The sequence below is a fragment of the Prinia subflava genome, chromosome 3 (genome assembly GCF_021018805.1).
Source record: "Prinia subflava isolate CZ2003 ecotype Zambia chromosome 3, Cam_Psub_1.2, whole genome shotgun sequence".
NCBI lineage: Eukaryota > Metazoa > Chordata > Aves > Passeriformes > Cisticolidae > Prinia > Prinia subflava.
The window spans coordinates 26,397,598-26,413,471 of record NC_086249.1 but is presented as its reverse complement, the minus strand read 5'-3'; the positions used below and the strand labels follow the sequence as shown (position 1 = coordinate 26,413,471).

Sequence of the window (15,874 nt, the reverse complement as noted above, 5' to 3'; positions counted from 1 at the left end):
ATGAGTGCAAGACAGGAGAACCAGATCTCTATTACACAATACAAGTACATTGAAATATCAGTCATATAAATCTTAAGTTGTTTCATTACATTATGAAAGGCCACAGAAAATGACTTCAGGTGCTTTGGATGTGGATCCTCAGCCCAATACTAAAAAACAGAAGAAGTGTTCTCAGTGTAAGTAGAAACTTTTTAAGTCCCAAGTAAATTGACCTTAGCTTTAATATAGGGAAGACTTCATTAATTGTGGAGCAGCTGCAGCCTGCATCTGGCCCCTTCTTTTCAGAGAGGAAACATTTTCTGATGGCTTTCAGAAATAGGAATCCCCTAGCTATGACACATCCTAGTACTGTGAAACCAGAAATATGAATGAGACCTTCAGCTTTGCCTCATTCTTTACCCTGTAATTTTATACTGATAGACACAACTATAAGCAGAGAAGAGCAAACAGCTGTTCTTTGGAGGGAAGAAGATAAAAATGGCCTTCCTTCCCTCTCTTTCTCATATATCCTGTATGGAAATTTTTCATCCATGCACAGAAGAACAAAAAATTTGGTGAATATGTGTAACAGACTAAACAGTGGACTGGATATTTTTGTACCACAAGCTCACCCCAAGACTCTGAACTCTCTCTATTTGTACATCTGAAGATTCACAGGCAGGCAGGTTATAAAGAGGCATCTAATTGTATATCCAGTTACAGTCTGCAGCAGAGCTGGCACTTGTCTAGATATACTTGTGTTCCGGATATGTAACCTTAATTTGAGAGGTTCAGAAAAATAATCATCCATGGTGTTAAATAACAGAGTACTATTTCTGTTGAAATGTTAGTAAGTTAAAAAATAATTAATTTTTTAAAAGTCATAATACATTAAATTAATTAAAGGTATAGGAATTTAACAGCTGTGATCTTGTACAAGGATATCCCCTGTCGTTCATCCTTTTCATTTTTTGCAAATTATATGGTACCAGCTTCAGAGTGATGGAACAAATAATTGTAACACATAAGCAATAGTGATAGTCTGTAATTAGGGACTAATTAACCTGAACTGAACTGCTGTTATTCCTTTGTGGCAAAGATTTGCAGTATTGATAAGCCAACTCTTCACAGAATTAAAAAACCCAAACCTTTTTGAAGTGTTTTACAGTTGTCTGAACCTTATTTGATTATTAGCACTTTATATTGCTAAAATTAATATTACATGAACTTATTAATATTGCAATTAACATTTAAATACTATATTAAATCTTTCTTCTTTTTAAGAATTTGCATTTTATTTTCGAATACTCACTCAAACTCACTCACTCTTCCGTGAAAATAATTTATACATCTAGGTAAAATAATAGAGAAAGCGTAGCATCAAGCAGAAGAATATTTTATTTGTTTGTCTCCTCTTCAGAATCAGGAAGAGTTTCACTGTATCACTATACTGAAAGATCTAGCTGTGAGGAGTAAATTCAAGAATAAAATCCTGTGAGATTTTCAACTCAAACAAACAGAGGTAGATTTTCTATTACAATGGTTTCTTTCACTGTACAATATCTAGGTGCGGTTAGAGTCATTGTTAATGGATTAGAAGTGATTGGTGGTGTCTGAAATGTATGAAATTGTAATTTTTTTTTTATTGCATCAACAGATTTATGTCAGTAAAACTGAGATTGTTGTCTTCCCCAGAATTTTGCCATTGTTTTGTTAAAAATAAAATTGGGCATACTGGTTCACTAAGTAGCTCAACATCTTATATTTAAAAGTGCACTTACCTTTCTGTGCTATCAATGTATTCACTGGCAGGTGAGGAGTAATAGATAGCATTTAATGTGCCCAGAGATAAAGACCTGGCAAACAGAAGTTTAAGCACTATATTTAAAACTGGAAGTGTTCTGCTGCAAATCTACTGCCAGGTGCAGAACATTTTCAAGTACATTTTCTACTTCCACAAGTTAACCACAGCCCAGGATGTGAAGTGTTTGCTGATTTATTTGTTTATTTATCCTCCAGCAACAGTAAAGATGCAGATTGCATTGCAGTCTATAGGTAAACGTAGCTGATCAAATATTTTTTGTCATCAGTGCATCTGTACAGTCTGTGTCTTGACTTCTTGATACCAGTGGAGTCTGTAAGGATTTTTCAAATTGCTTTTCGATGATTTTTAAAGGATATAAAAAAGCTGAAAATCATTTAATTGCTTTGTTGTTTTAAAATTATTGTTCTTTTGCTTAAAACAAATATAAATATTAGTAACAAAATCACTTTTCTTAATCTTGTTTAAAAGCCAATATTTTTCATGTTGTTTCTTGCAAAATAAAAACAGATTTATACATTCTACATTCCTTAGAATAACAGCTTTGTGCGTCAACAGCAGTTTCCTAGTGTTGGAATGGATAAGAGTGTAGCCCAGGGTGTATTAGTGTGGCATATGTGTATTAAAGAGATAGAAAGTGTCTGAAATTAAAGGGATTTGTTTTTGAAGACACGTATTAGAAATGGCAACACACCTTTCTCTGTAGAATTAAATACTTACCAGTCTTTTGTGCATTTGAAAACATTTCCCCAAAGAATTTTTAAACACAATTGTCAAAAAGAAATAAGTTGATTTTTGCCAGCAGAAGTCACAAGCCTAAAATTGTGAACACTCAAGTGAGATAAAGTTTTCCAGCTTGAAAATGAGGAAAGCAAGCATACACAGAAGACAATGTATTATTATAGGCATTGGTAGCTGTAGAAATAGGTGCAATTTTAGAAAAGACTATAAGATACTGTATCTTAACATATAAGTTTATATATATTGCTGACTTTATAAATAATTTTAAAGCTCTTTTTTTATTTATTAATTTTTGAAGGGTATGAGGATTATGACTTCATGTGCAGCAGCTCTGCATAGGTGTCCACTCGGAGACGATGATGACGCCTTAGAGAATAGATGCCAACTCCTGGTTAACAATCAGTATAGTGCTCCTTCTGTCCAGAAGATTTGATAACTGCTTTTCACCAGCTCTCCAACTTTTTTCCACCATGTTGTCTCTACCAGCCTAAAATTTCCTAAAATGGTCCTTTTGCTGTTCCTTGCAATCCTGCTGTTGAAGGAAGATGTCTGTGGGAACTTTGGGCTTTTGGTTTCAGCACAGGCAAATGAGAGAAGAGTGGTTGCACACATGCCTGGTGATATTATCATTGGAGCTCTATTCTCTGTCCATCATCAACCAACCGTTGACAAAGTTCATGAGAGGAAATGTGGAGAGGTAAGAGAGCAGTATGGTATTCAGAGAGTGGAGGCAATGCTACATACCCTCGACAGAATCAATTTGGACCCCACACTATTGCCAAATATAACACTAGGATGTGAAATAAGGGACTCCTGCTGGCATTCCGCTGTGGCTTTGGAGCAGAGCATTGAGTTTATAAGGGACTCTCTTATTTCTTCCGAAGAAGAGGAAGGGATGGTGCGATGTGTGGACGGATCATCGTCGTCTTTCCGCTCCAAGAAACCCATTGTTGGTGTCATTGGGCCTGGCTCCAGCTCCGTTGCTATCCAGGTCCAGAACTTGTTGCAGCTTTTCAATATACCTCAGATTGCTTATTCTGCCACAAGCATGGACCTAAGCGACAAAACGCTGTTCAAGTATTTTATGAGAGTGGTGCCATCTGACGCACAGCAAGCAAAGGCGATGGTGGACATTGTCAAACGCTATAACTGGACCTATGTTTCTGCTGTACACACTGAAGGTAAGAGGTTGTTTTTACCATATAAAAATGCCTTTGAAATACCCTGATGTGATCTAATTGATGGATGATGATAGCTTGATGTTGTTGGAATTTTGCCAGTCAGCTGTCAGCAGTATAGACTTTTATTGTACTTAGTAATAACTTTACATTCTCTGTGGGACTGAAGTAGCGTCACGTTGTCAATGGTTGAAAACAGATTTCGAAACACAGGATGGTGTGTGTTCTAGGACCAGACATTGGTAAAACTGATTGATCTGGAGTCTCCTAAATGACCTTAATTTAATTTAGTTGACATTTATTTATTTTTCTTTATACACTAATCAGTATATTTATGTAGAATAATAATTATGACTATTTTAGAATCAATGGGTAGTGAGAAAGCATCTGGCCTTCATAGTGCAGATGAGAGCTAAATCATCATTTGAAACTGTTGCTGAGTCAGAATGTGTTCCTGCTTAATATCTGAGCCACAGAGGCACAGGTACTAGAATTCTGCAATTCTGGCTAATATTTGAATGCAAGTTGTCCCAGCTCCTTGAGATCTGAAATCTTTCCATCCTTTTTTAGAGTACTCCATGGAGTATGGCACCACTTCTTCCTCTACCTCTTGCCATTGGTTTTGGGAGAGAGAAAGGGGCGTTTCCTTGAATTTCCTCACACATTTATGCTCCATCAGGTGTCCAGAAAATCAGAATTGTGTGCTAAATTGCTTTTCTCTTTTTATTTATTTGACATAGAGCTTAAGCCATTTATCCAGTGTTCAGAAGAGCATGTGATTAAAGGGAAATGCTAAGGACAAGTGTACTTGATTTCATTATTCTTTGCACTGATAGAATTGAGTTCATCTTGCTGGAAGTGACTAGAATTTCATACTGTCTTAAGAGCAAGTTTCATCAGCCCCTGCCTGATGACACCACCATTTAAGTACTTTTAAGGAATTAAGTCCTGTGATGAGTTTTAGGAGTTCACCACTGTGCCTCTGTTCAAATAGACAGATGCTGAATGGCAGGCTCAGAATACAATCTGAGAATCAAAAATGTTAAGAGGTTGAGTAGTGGTGGTGACGTTGCTGAGCAGTGGCAGATGCTGCTGGCTTTATTACAACCAATAGAGAGCAGATTGCCCTTCCCACACACTGAGTATGCTTCTCTGGCAGGCTTAATACTATTCAAAGCCTCTTCTGAGGAGATGCTGGTCCAATGGTATAATGTCGAGATCTTTTTCTTCCTACGGATATGCAGAGAATTTATTCTGCAATATTAAACAAAAAACCCCAGAACTTGCATGCAGATTGTTGCAACCACTTTTCCATCATGATATTGAGAGCTGCTAAATAGCTGAAGCCCCTTTTGTATGGGAATGCATGAATACATTAGCAGTTTTAGATTAAACTTCAGTTTTCAAAACAGTGTATAAATCACACTACATGACATCATGTAGTGAGGGTATCCTGTACCAGCTGATGCCTTTGGCATGGTTAGGTGTGCAGGCTTCCCATCACAAATATGTATGAATAATTTTGTGGTCAAAAATAATGCCATTAACAATAGGATAAGATTTTATATCCTGACTACTTTTGATGACTCATCTAGTTTTTGCAATGAACTTTTACATCTCCCTTTATTGAGATGGGATGTTTTTCTATTCAGTGTGGGAATAGTCATGGTCTATCAAGATCTGATTCTTCACAGAGTGAAAATATGTACTTTTTCCACTTTGACTGGACACTCTTTGGAGCAGATGGTAGCATATGGCACGTTAATCTTATGGCAGAGGAATTTTGTACAGTGCACTGGAAAGAAGGGAATTGGGACACGAGGGATGGAGTGGGACATAGATGCTATGGGCAGAATGAGAAGTAAATGGGAGAAGAGATGAATGTGAAGAAGGAGAAAAACAAAATTGTATATGTAATACAAAATGTGTCTGCTTCTGCCATTATTAAAGTGGAGATGGTAGATGGAATATTGTTAAAACCTGAGGCCTCATTCATAGCATATTTACAGCAATATAATTTTGGACTTCAGTGAGAGAACATTAAACTTAGATGAACCTTATGATCCTATCATCTAGCTGCTTAGTCTGGTAAGGATGATGAATAGGCTCTCCAGGTAAATAACATCAAAAGTTTTATGACAATAGAACAGATGGTATTTATGATGGAATAGAAAAATGCTAGCTGATCAAGGTACTTTGAAATGTGACAATGTCTGATGTTCAGGGCACTTTCCAAAGACTATGGCACGTGTTATTCCTTGCATTTTTTTAACCACCTTTAAAAAACCCTACACATGAATGCTAAAGAAAAGGAATTGAGTAAATATGCAAAAGAGAGATGATTTATTTACTTACTTACTTATTTTTGTTGTATTTATTTTTCATTTTACTATAATATCTTGTAAGTTATTCTAAATATGCCACTCAACTCAGTGTCCTACATTCACCGGTGTTATTTCAAAACAGAAAAGAAATTATTGGATCCTGCTACTTTCAATTTTTATTGATGTAGGGTCATGACCACCCACAGAAAATAATCCTTCTTTTCACTCTTTCAGTAGTTCCAGCTACATTCATTATCTTTATCCAATTTTTATTCATTAATTTGTTTATTAACCAGACTCTTCTGATCTTTATGATCATATTCTGATTAATATGATCTTTGGCTTCTGTGATTGATTTCCATGCAGAGGGAGAGCCCTCTCCTCCAAAGCTGAGTGGGGAGTAAAAAAGAGGTGTAAAAAACCTGTTAGTTTCATTCCTTTGGTAGTTCTATCAGCAGATAAATTTATACGTCTCTTTCTGGTGTGTAAGAGAAGTCTGGCATATATCAATAGTTTCATAATAAAAAGTTTCTTACTTGAATCTTTCCTTATACACTTGCTAATTATCTTTGTCTGCAGTGGATTAATGTTTATTGGAGGTTGATCTGAAGATGTGTTGTTAAATCCTTTAGACTTCCAGATTTAAAATACACAAAAATGTTGAGAGATTTTTGTAAGCTTTGTTCTTTTGACATTTAGCATTACAAATTAAACTAGATGATGCCTCCAGGTTTACAAGTGACCTCTAAAGTAAATTCTCTTCCTAAAAATGGTAGCAAGCACTGCTGTCAGTGTAGCTCTTGTAATTTTAAGGAGGAAGGCTCTCCAACACCTTCAGTAGAAAATGTGAGCAACAAATGAACAATATTTCTTATAAAAAAACAGTCATCCTCACTTTCTGTAGTGTATTTTACATAGGGCAATCAGAAATCTTTTCAAGTTTAGTCCTGGGCTGAAACTCTGTCTTGCTTAGCTCTGTCAGGAATCATTATCACCATTATCTTCACTCACTCGCCAACTCTTCCTTGCACTGAATCACTTGTGGGGCTCCTCTGAACCAATCTGCCTTTAAAATAAAACCTTTTCATGCACAATGAGGGCTGTTTTTTATGGCAGGGAGCATGGAGTGGGCAGGAATGAGGGAAACTGGGATGTGAAATTCCTTGTACTAAAGACCTGTCACTCAAAGCCTGAAGCAACTACCTTCTGCCTTCAAACTTATGGATTATACAACAGGCATGCAAGGGAGTGTTGGAGTTCCTACTGATCCAGCTCTTTCAGTCGACATTACAGATGTTTTTTTCCCACTTCTGTGGTAGGAGCACAGCTTAAACAGGCTTTCCTTAAAATTAAACCAACATTCACTTCTTAAACCAACTTCACAAGCAGACACCAAGTCAATAATGCAGCCGAGAACTCTGTGTGTGCTTTAGTCTGAAGAAAAGTAGCACAGCAGGGAGAAGGTCCTGGGAGGGGGCTGTAGACTAATTTAGTCACACAGTCTGGCAAGAATGTTTGAGATCCTTTTTAGCTCATGTAACTGTTGTCCACCTCTGTGGAAACGTTCACAGGAAGGCGTAGAGAGGGAAATTTGTGCATATACTTTTGGGGGGTGATGGTTGGCATGCAGGTGGGCCATGCAGCTCTTGCTCTGTGGCCATTTTTCTCAGCCTTTTCTTGCTTAACCACTTGACACCACAGTTAACTGAAAATGGTGGGAGAAATCAGGAGGAGGCCAGCTGGCTTCTGAAGGAGAGAGGGTTGCCTATTTACCTCATTTCCTATATGAAAGCAACCCCTGGACTTTTTGAAAGATCAAAGAAAAATATGTGCAATTTCCTCCTCTCCTGTCATTGAGGTTTGAAAGCCTGATTCTGAAAGCCAGTTTGAACTCAATACCCTCCTGTTAAGCAGACTGACATTTGGATCAGCCTTCATAGTCAGAAACAAGATCAATCCCTGAGAATCTCCGCCTAAAATTTGCCTGGAGTCAAATGAATTAATAACTAGAAAGGCAATTTTCATTGCCATTGGAAACCATTTATTTTGCTGCACTGAATGGGGTGAAGAGGTGATGTATTCTGGAAAAACTGAACTGTACAGGGGTACAGTTGAAACACAATAAGCCAAATATATTGGGGGTGGCAAGGGAGAAATTTATTCTGGTTATGTAAGGGGTGTAATTTGCTTTTGAACACAGCCTTAAGAAAGAAGACAGTTTGTTGACATTTTCTTGAGGCAACTCTGCAGGTAAACATTGAATGAAACTCATCCTTAAAATCCTCTGTATTTAACTTCACTTTCCTCCATTTAAATTAATCATAAGTGCACATAAAGAGGTGGTTTGCATTCATTTTCTTGGGATGAAATCTGGCAAGCATAACGAAAGCAGACCTTTTTTCTCTGCACATAAAGCTTATTTCTCACAGTTCCTTTCATATTTGTTCAAATGTGTCTGGTTAAAAGACTATTCTTGCCCCCATCCTTTGCTCCCAAATAAAAAGTTAAATCAAAATTAGTCATAGTCTGTGAGAATAGGATGAAGGAATGAATGAAAGAGCTACAACAAGTTAATGTTAAATCTGTTGCCTGTAACAAACTGTACTTATGTGAGGTGTTTTTTTCAGACTCCAGATTTTTCTCCTTTAACAACAATAGTTGTATTATGGTCAAAAATATTATTTGCTTTTTCCAAAGTAATGCAATTGAAATTTGAGTTAATTTTCTTTGAAGCAAAGGTGACATTTTTTCATGCTTTATATGCAGAAAAAAAACATGTTGAAGTAATATACCAAGAATGTTTCTGCTACTCCATGAACATATTTTCAGTTGCAAACAAAATCTATTTCCAAAAATTAATTTCTGAAGATGGAAGTATTTCTTGTCTAAAGACTGGAGAGTATTCTATTCTATCAAAGTTTAATTTTTGCTATTGGGTAAAATTATGTTTTTGGAGATTTCTGAAATTACTTTTAAACAGTTTCAAACATAAATTTTGAGATCAAAATTGTCACAATTTGATATTCTCCTAATCACAATGATCTTGGAACATATTGAAATATATCTCTCATCTGAAAGAAAATATGGGGAAAAAACAGCTAGTTCAAGTTCCAGTCCTATCCTGTTGCTTGCTCATTTTTATTGAATGTTGACCTCTGAAAAAGGTAGCAGTCTTCTTGCCTAATTTCAAATATTTGTCCTAGTGTCCCAATTGAGAAAAGTGGGCAAATGCTATCTGCCAGCTGGGAATACTGGGACAGAAAAGGGAAGTAACACTGAGTTAATGTTTGTGTTGCTCTGCAGTGAGTGACTGCCCAGACAATGTTTTAACACTGCTGTTAGGCTGCTCAGGCCAGACACACCTGCTGTTCTGGATCTCAATGACAGAAAAATATAAAGTAAGGGGTATGCTCTGCATTCTGTGAGTGTAATGGGACCAAAACCCATGAAACTGCAAAAGGAATATGAGCAAGAGGCTGTGATGTTCTAAAGCTTAAAAAGAAAATTAATTTTTAAAGGAATGGAGTAAGGGGGATATAGCTAAGAGCGGGGTCATTCGGGTTGTCAAAATGTCACTTGGCTTGTTTTGTTTAGGGAACAGGTGCTTGAATTTCACTTTTCCAGCCACTTAGAGTCTTGATACTTGACACAGTTGATAGAAATTCAGAGAAAGTTTCACTGTCATGAATCTTGCCTTTACTGAGAAGAAACAATGAGAGTCCAGCAACTTCCAGCCTCATCTTCCATTTTTCCACTTGGGTCCTGGAAATAGCCCAGTTACTGTCCTTTGCCCAGGCTGCATCTCTTCAGTCAGAGAGGGATCTATAAAGTTGATGAGATTGGGAAACCTTTCAGAAAACAAAGTTTCACTGCACAGTGCTTACTGGGTCAGAGTAGTTTTATGAAAGATGGTTCTTATAATATGTGTTATCAGATGCCTGTGGGTAGTGACAGTGAGTCCTTTTCTGCATCCCTCATTGATATTTTGTCTTTGAGATTAAAAAGTGCATGCTATAGACTTGGCTGGAAAACGGATATTCCATACAATTAAAATAAAATACATTTCCTGAAGTAATTTTTGTCCCAAGACAGAATTCAAAGCTAAAATGAATTTTATTCACATTTTTTTAGTGAATAAAACTCTGGCAAAATTTAAAATTTGGTCAAAATAAACTGTTTGATGAGGCTATATTAAGAGTTGATAAAAGATAAATTGATAATCAAATGGATCTTTGTTCTAAACTGTGTTTACTTTTAATTGCTTTTCACAAATATTAGTGTTCCTTAACAGTTTTGGCAAAAGGTGTTTTATTCAAGAAAGAGCTGGAAATTTCACTTACATCCCACTTCATTTAGCATGTGTTTTATATCACCAGTCTTGTACACAAAATAAACATTTTTGGATACATTGAAATGTGTCCAAAATTAATCCAATAGTTAAGAAGAAGATGATAAACAAGGCCCCGTTATTCAATACTTGTAAACATTTGTGATACTTCTGAATCTGTGTTCCATATTCTTCAAACTGTAGATTTTTCTTTTTTCATGTCTGTTATCTAGTGGCAGGAAAGTTAAATCATTAATTTCTGAGGTAATTTTTCATAGATTTTAAGGTCAGAACTAAGTTTTGATATATGAAAAAACAAACAAACAAACAAAAACCCCCACACCACCAAACCCAAAAAACTTCCAAAACGTTATTTCATATTCCTTGAGATAGATTATTGAGAATTCAGGGGTGATCAGAACACTATTGAGGCGAGAGCCTGGAACAAGGGGAGAGAGACAGAAAAAAGCTATGCAACACCATTGGAAGGACTAGGAGGAGAACACACTTTTCACTAGAATGTTAATTAAGACCCCAGGTAGGGAAAGACTTTACAGGAAAATAGGCTTTAATTTCCTACAGGAACAAGGATAAAAGAGGATGTCCTGCATTTGTCGTTATCTTTATGCATCAAAACCATATCACAGGCAGCTTAATAGTGCAGGCATTAAATCAATGATGCTTCAAAATGTGAAATTTTCTGGGCAGTTAAGGAGCAGAATAGATATTTACATTGATCCATACATGAAGAACGTTTCCTGTGCCTATAAGAGGCAATTTGTGATTTCTTTGAAAGCTAAGAAAGGGCAAAGGGCTTATGCTGGATCTTTTAAATTTTTCCATTTTCCCTAAGGCAGCCTGACTAGGTGATCCTTGAATCATGCAGGAGACTGTGATCTTGGAGGTTAGCCAAAGATTATAGACTTTGCTTTAATTTAGTTTGAAAGCCACTGGAGAGAGAATAATGTTGCATCCATCTTACTAAAATCTGATTGCAGACTCATGATGTGAAGGCAGCCCATGCTGTAATGCATGGTGTTTATATCATTATATTGTGTGTGTATACATTAAAGGAGTGATTGGGAAGGTTGTTAACAGAACAGTTGCCATCTACCTTGGCAATTGAATTTGCAGGCAATATTTTTCATAAATCACTGACTTGTTTTTAAATGAACATAATGTAACTCATAATTCTGAATATACTGACTAGAAAAGAACATATTTAAGATTTCCTTTAACTGAGGAGTTTGATTTTTCTTTCTGGAAGTCTGACAACATTTCTGGCTGGCCAGATACATGGTCCAGGTGATATATGTGAAAGCCTCCATATAAAATCAATTACATTGCCAAAGGGCAAACAAACAATGTATGGGAAATGGCTTTTCTCAAAGTGCAATGTATACTTGAAGAATTGCAAAGATTATATCTGGGCAGATGGTAAATCACCCCACTGAATGAGTCCCATGGCCAAAATCCAACCTAACTGTTGAGAACAGTGGAAGTATGAGGAAAATTCCTCCACAGATTGCTCCTCAGTCTGTTGTGACCTAGTCAGATGCTTCCTATTTTAACTAGGATTAGATGTTTTCTTTGCACTGCTTCTTCTTGAGAGAGATTTCTTCTGACTTTCTAGTTGACATTAAAGGGAGTAGGAGGAACAATAGAGGAAGCACTGCCAGAACAGAGGTGTAAAATCATAGTGAGGGGACTGTGATAAGGATTGAGGAAATTTCCTTACCTCAGTGAAGACAGCTACAGCAGGCAATTCAGTGGTCCAAGGCTGCCATTCTGGAGTGCATAAGGTGAGCATATACAGACTATCGTTGATCACACACGAGAGAATCACAGAATATGCTCACCTTTCCCTGATTTGAGTTTGCAGAAGTCTGTTCTCCATATCTTATTTCTGCTGTGTAGGATAGGTAATGGAATGGCAGCTAGTTATCAGCAGTTATTACTCAGGCTAAAACATTTTGTTTATGAAGATACACGCAGAGCGCCTTCACCTAAGGACCTCATGTAGAGACAGACTTGATTTCACTACCGGGTAGTCTGTTCAGACTGTGAATTACTCATTCTTCAAATGAAATAATCAGCTGTTTTCCTCTAACCTAAGGCCCTCTATGATAAGTTCTTCCCAGAGAAAATCTCTTTCCAGGCATTGCTCTAATCTTTATTTTGGTGAAACCAAAGAGCTTTAGTTCTTCTCTCTCTTCTGTAGAGTGGCTTTTCGAGATGCTGAGTTTTTCTTATGTTCTTGTATGAATCTTTCCAGTTTTGTCAATTTTTCTGTTTTAAGAACATGTACCCTTTTCTTAGGAAAATTTTCTTAGGAAAATTCCATTTTCTTCTTCATCTTGAATCAGGCAAGACTTCTGGATACAGTGATATTTCTTACCTTATAAGCAAACCAATACAGTGGTGGCCTGTAAATAGGTACAGTTTATTTTTGTCTTTGCAGTTATCTGCCTCCTTCTTTTCATAACTTCTGCTTATCTGACTTACTATCTCACCATCCTCAAGGTTCAGTGGGGTGTTTTTAAACTCACTTCCCACTGTTTCTTTCCTGGTTGCATTAATTCTTTACTGCTACCCCAAGTTAGGTTTGATTTTTCTTTTTTTCTCTTATCCCTCCCTGGTCAAAATAAGATTACTGAGCAACTTTAGGTAGATAATTTTATAAATATGACAGGATGCACTGATTTGGAAATTTCTAAAACTTTTAGTTCATGTGACCCTGACTATCAATCAAGGCAGACTAAGCCCTGGATAAAACAAAGGCCATCAAAATTACACACTGTTTTTAAAGTTCTTTCACCCGGAGAATCCAGACTTAGTTCATATGTATTCTAAAGTTCGTTCTTTAAAGTCCATATTCTCCTTTTAAAATATATGATTCTAACTAGATATATTTTTCAACAATTCTACTTTCTTAAAGCCTAGTGTATTAAAATTCTTAAATTTGCAGATTTGGCATTTAGTGTAAAATGAGACATCTTTTCCCATACAAGCAAAGGACCGAAGGTGAAAGATAAACTGAAAATCTTTCCCTATTTTACTTGCCACATGCTTCATACCCAACTTCAGCCTCAATTCAGTTAGGCTGGGGTTCTTGAACACAATATCTGTTGCACTTGAAGAATCCACCACTGTCTCCAGTCCACCTTCTCTCCATCAGGTTGCTTTGAATACAGTTCTTGTAAGCAAGAGGAGTGAGCAGGCAGGGAGGATGTGGACATGGTCTTGGGAGTGTTCCCCAGCTTGGAGAAAATGTTGTAGGTGTCTGTGATCTGAGAGCACTGCTGAACAGGGAGCAGAGGTGTATTCTGACAGCAAATGAGTGAAGCTATATTTAAGTATGAAAAAGGAGCAAAAGCTCCTTTCCCATTCCAAACTTCTAAGGTTTGGAATGGGACCTTATACCTTTGTTATGAAGAAAAAGCAATGAGCGTCAGCTCCTTTCCCATTTCCATGATGGTTTTGCGTCTCAGAGAAGAATTTTATCATAAGTTTCTAAAGCAGTCCAGGGAGGAAAATAAGTAAAATCTTGTAGGTGCTGCTCATTTGGGTAGTTTAATGAGTAGAACAGAACTTCAGGTTGCTTGTGACAGTTAAGTAGATTTTCCTTTTTCTTCCATCTTTACTGCACAAAAATACAGGATTTAAATCTTTTTACATTAACAGAAGCTTTCAAAAAGATTAGGATATGTGCCCAAAATAGAACTGTGAGAGAGTACATATTATCTTTACAATATAAGCTTTGCATATGTCTTCAATCATGGTTATATATAAAACTGGTTTCTTTGGTTTTTCATTCCCGCAGCACTGTGGGATGTGAAGTTACCTTGCTCATTTTCATGCATATGCAAAAAGACAAGCAATTTGTCTGACCTATTTCTTTTCCTAATGGGAAAGTATGAGACAAACTCAAACTTAAGGGGCCTAAAAATGTAAAAGTTGGATCAGATGCAGCTCTTTCCCTAGCTTAAATATGTGCCTTGTGGGCCCACTGTACCGGGTATTTCAATGTTCTTATTTTGGCATGTTCATGCCTCCTGAAAAGACAGTGATATGTAAATGGTCTGTGTCTTACTGAGTATGGCGCTGAGGATTTTGTTCACTCAGACAGAATTTCTATGGAGGATTTTTTTTTTTTTAATCTAAAGGTATTCAAAGCAGGTCTGCCATCACACTTCAGTTGTTCAGAATAAAATATCTGGTGCAGCATACATTCAGAGATCTCAGCCTTAGGTCTCAGCCTTGTGGGTTTTGCATAGAAGACAGACTGTTGTAATGACTGGGACAGGCTAGGAACATGGTATCTTCTAAGCTACCTTAGATTTAACTGAGCTGTGTGTAAGGTTTTTAGTTAAAACAATATCCTGTCATGGAATTTTATTGAGAAGTGAGAGTTACTTGACCTGTAGACTTACCAACTGCCCATTTCCTCCAGCTTATGGAGGAGTGACATGAAAATAGGTCAGGCACGGGAGACAAAGCTCTGAGAAGAGACTCAGTCACTAGTTTTCTGTTATGCCCACATCAGGCTATGGTGAAGCCTCTCCAATTGCATGTGATGGCACTTTCATCACACTCAGACACATTAGAAAAGGGAAGGCTGCTGTGTCCTACACTCTGTGCTGGGGAGCTGCCTTTGCTGCTTGATTTACTTGTGTCTCCGTGGATGGAAACACTCTCTTGTAGCCACCTTCAAGAGTGACTGTCAAATGAAATCACCCAAACCAGAAAAGAGAGCCTGAGAATACAGGCCATGGAGGGCAAGACAGTAGAGTGGCTGCTGGAGAAGAGAATTTAGAATGGTTTGTTTGGAAGTAAGAGATCCAGTTTTGTGCTCTTCTGTACTGTATGGCCCTGATGAAACTGTAGATATCATGCCAATGTCCTTATGATGGAGAGACTGGTTCAAGCACACATTTGGGCTGTACCATTGCAGTATTGTGCTCAAACTCATCAGTCCATTGGAAAGCATGGCTTGAGGCACAACAGTCTGGAGCTGAGCATCTCAGCACTACAGGCTGGATCAGAGCTGCTTTAGGTGTGCCTGCAGTCCCATCTGTAGCCTGATGGGGACATGCCTTCAGCCGTCTGCAAAGGGCTGCTTAATGATTTTATAATGGTTTGGCATTTTGTAGGCTGAGCATTGGCACACATGGGCGTTTTTGAAGCATTTGTTCCTCACACCCACATTTCAAGTGTGTGATGGGAGTGTTTGAGGAGCAATACTTTGGAGAGAAGGGACACTCAGACATGACTTGCAATGTGGGCAGAAAAACTCATGGATATGTAGTTTGAATACCTGTTTCTGTTACCAAACACACAGGGGATTGTGCCCTTAGAGAAGGTGCTCTGAAACACTATTGAGAAAAAGCATCTTGATTGACATAGCTACCCTGGAAGAAAGAAAGCGAACACTAGAAACATGGGAAAATGAAAGCTGCAAGGCTGGTTCCTGTTTCCCTTTTACACAAAAGCTTTTATCTTA

General features: G+C 37.4%; 1 protein-coding gene across 3 annotated transcripts in view; it reads left to right on the top strand.

Moving 5' to 3' along the window:
- Positions 1 to 3,044: 3,044 nt before the first annotated feature.
- GRM5 (glutamate metabotropic receptor 5) overlaps positions 3,045 to 15,874 on the top strand; it is a 232,389-nt gene continuing 219,559 nt past the window's right edge. For all 3 annotated transcript variants that reach the window (XM_063394460.1, XM_063394459.1, XM_063394458.1), the window contains exon 1: positions 3,045 to 3,723. In XM_063394460.1, the coding sequence (XP_063250530.1) occupies positions 3,045 to 3,723 (679 nt within the window). The remainder of the gene's footprint in view (positions 3,724 to 15,874) is intronic.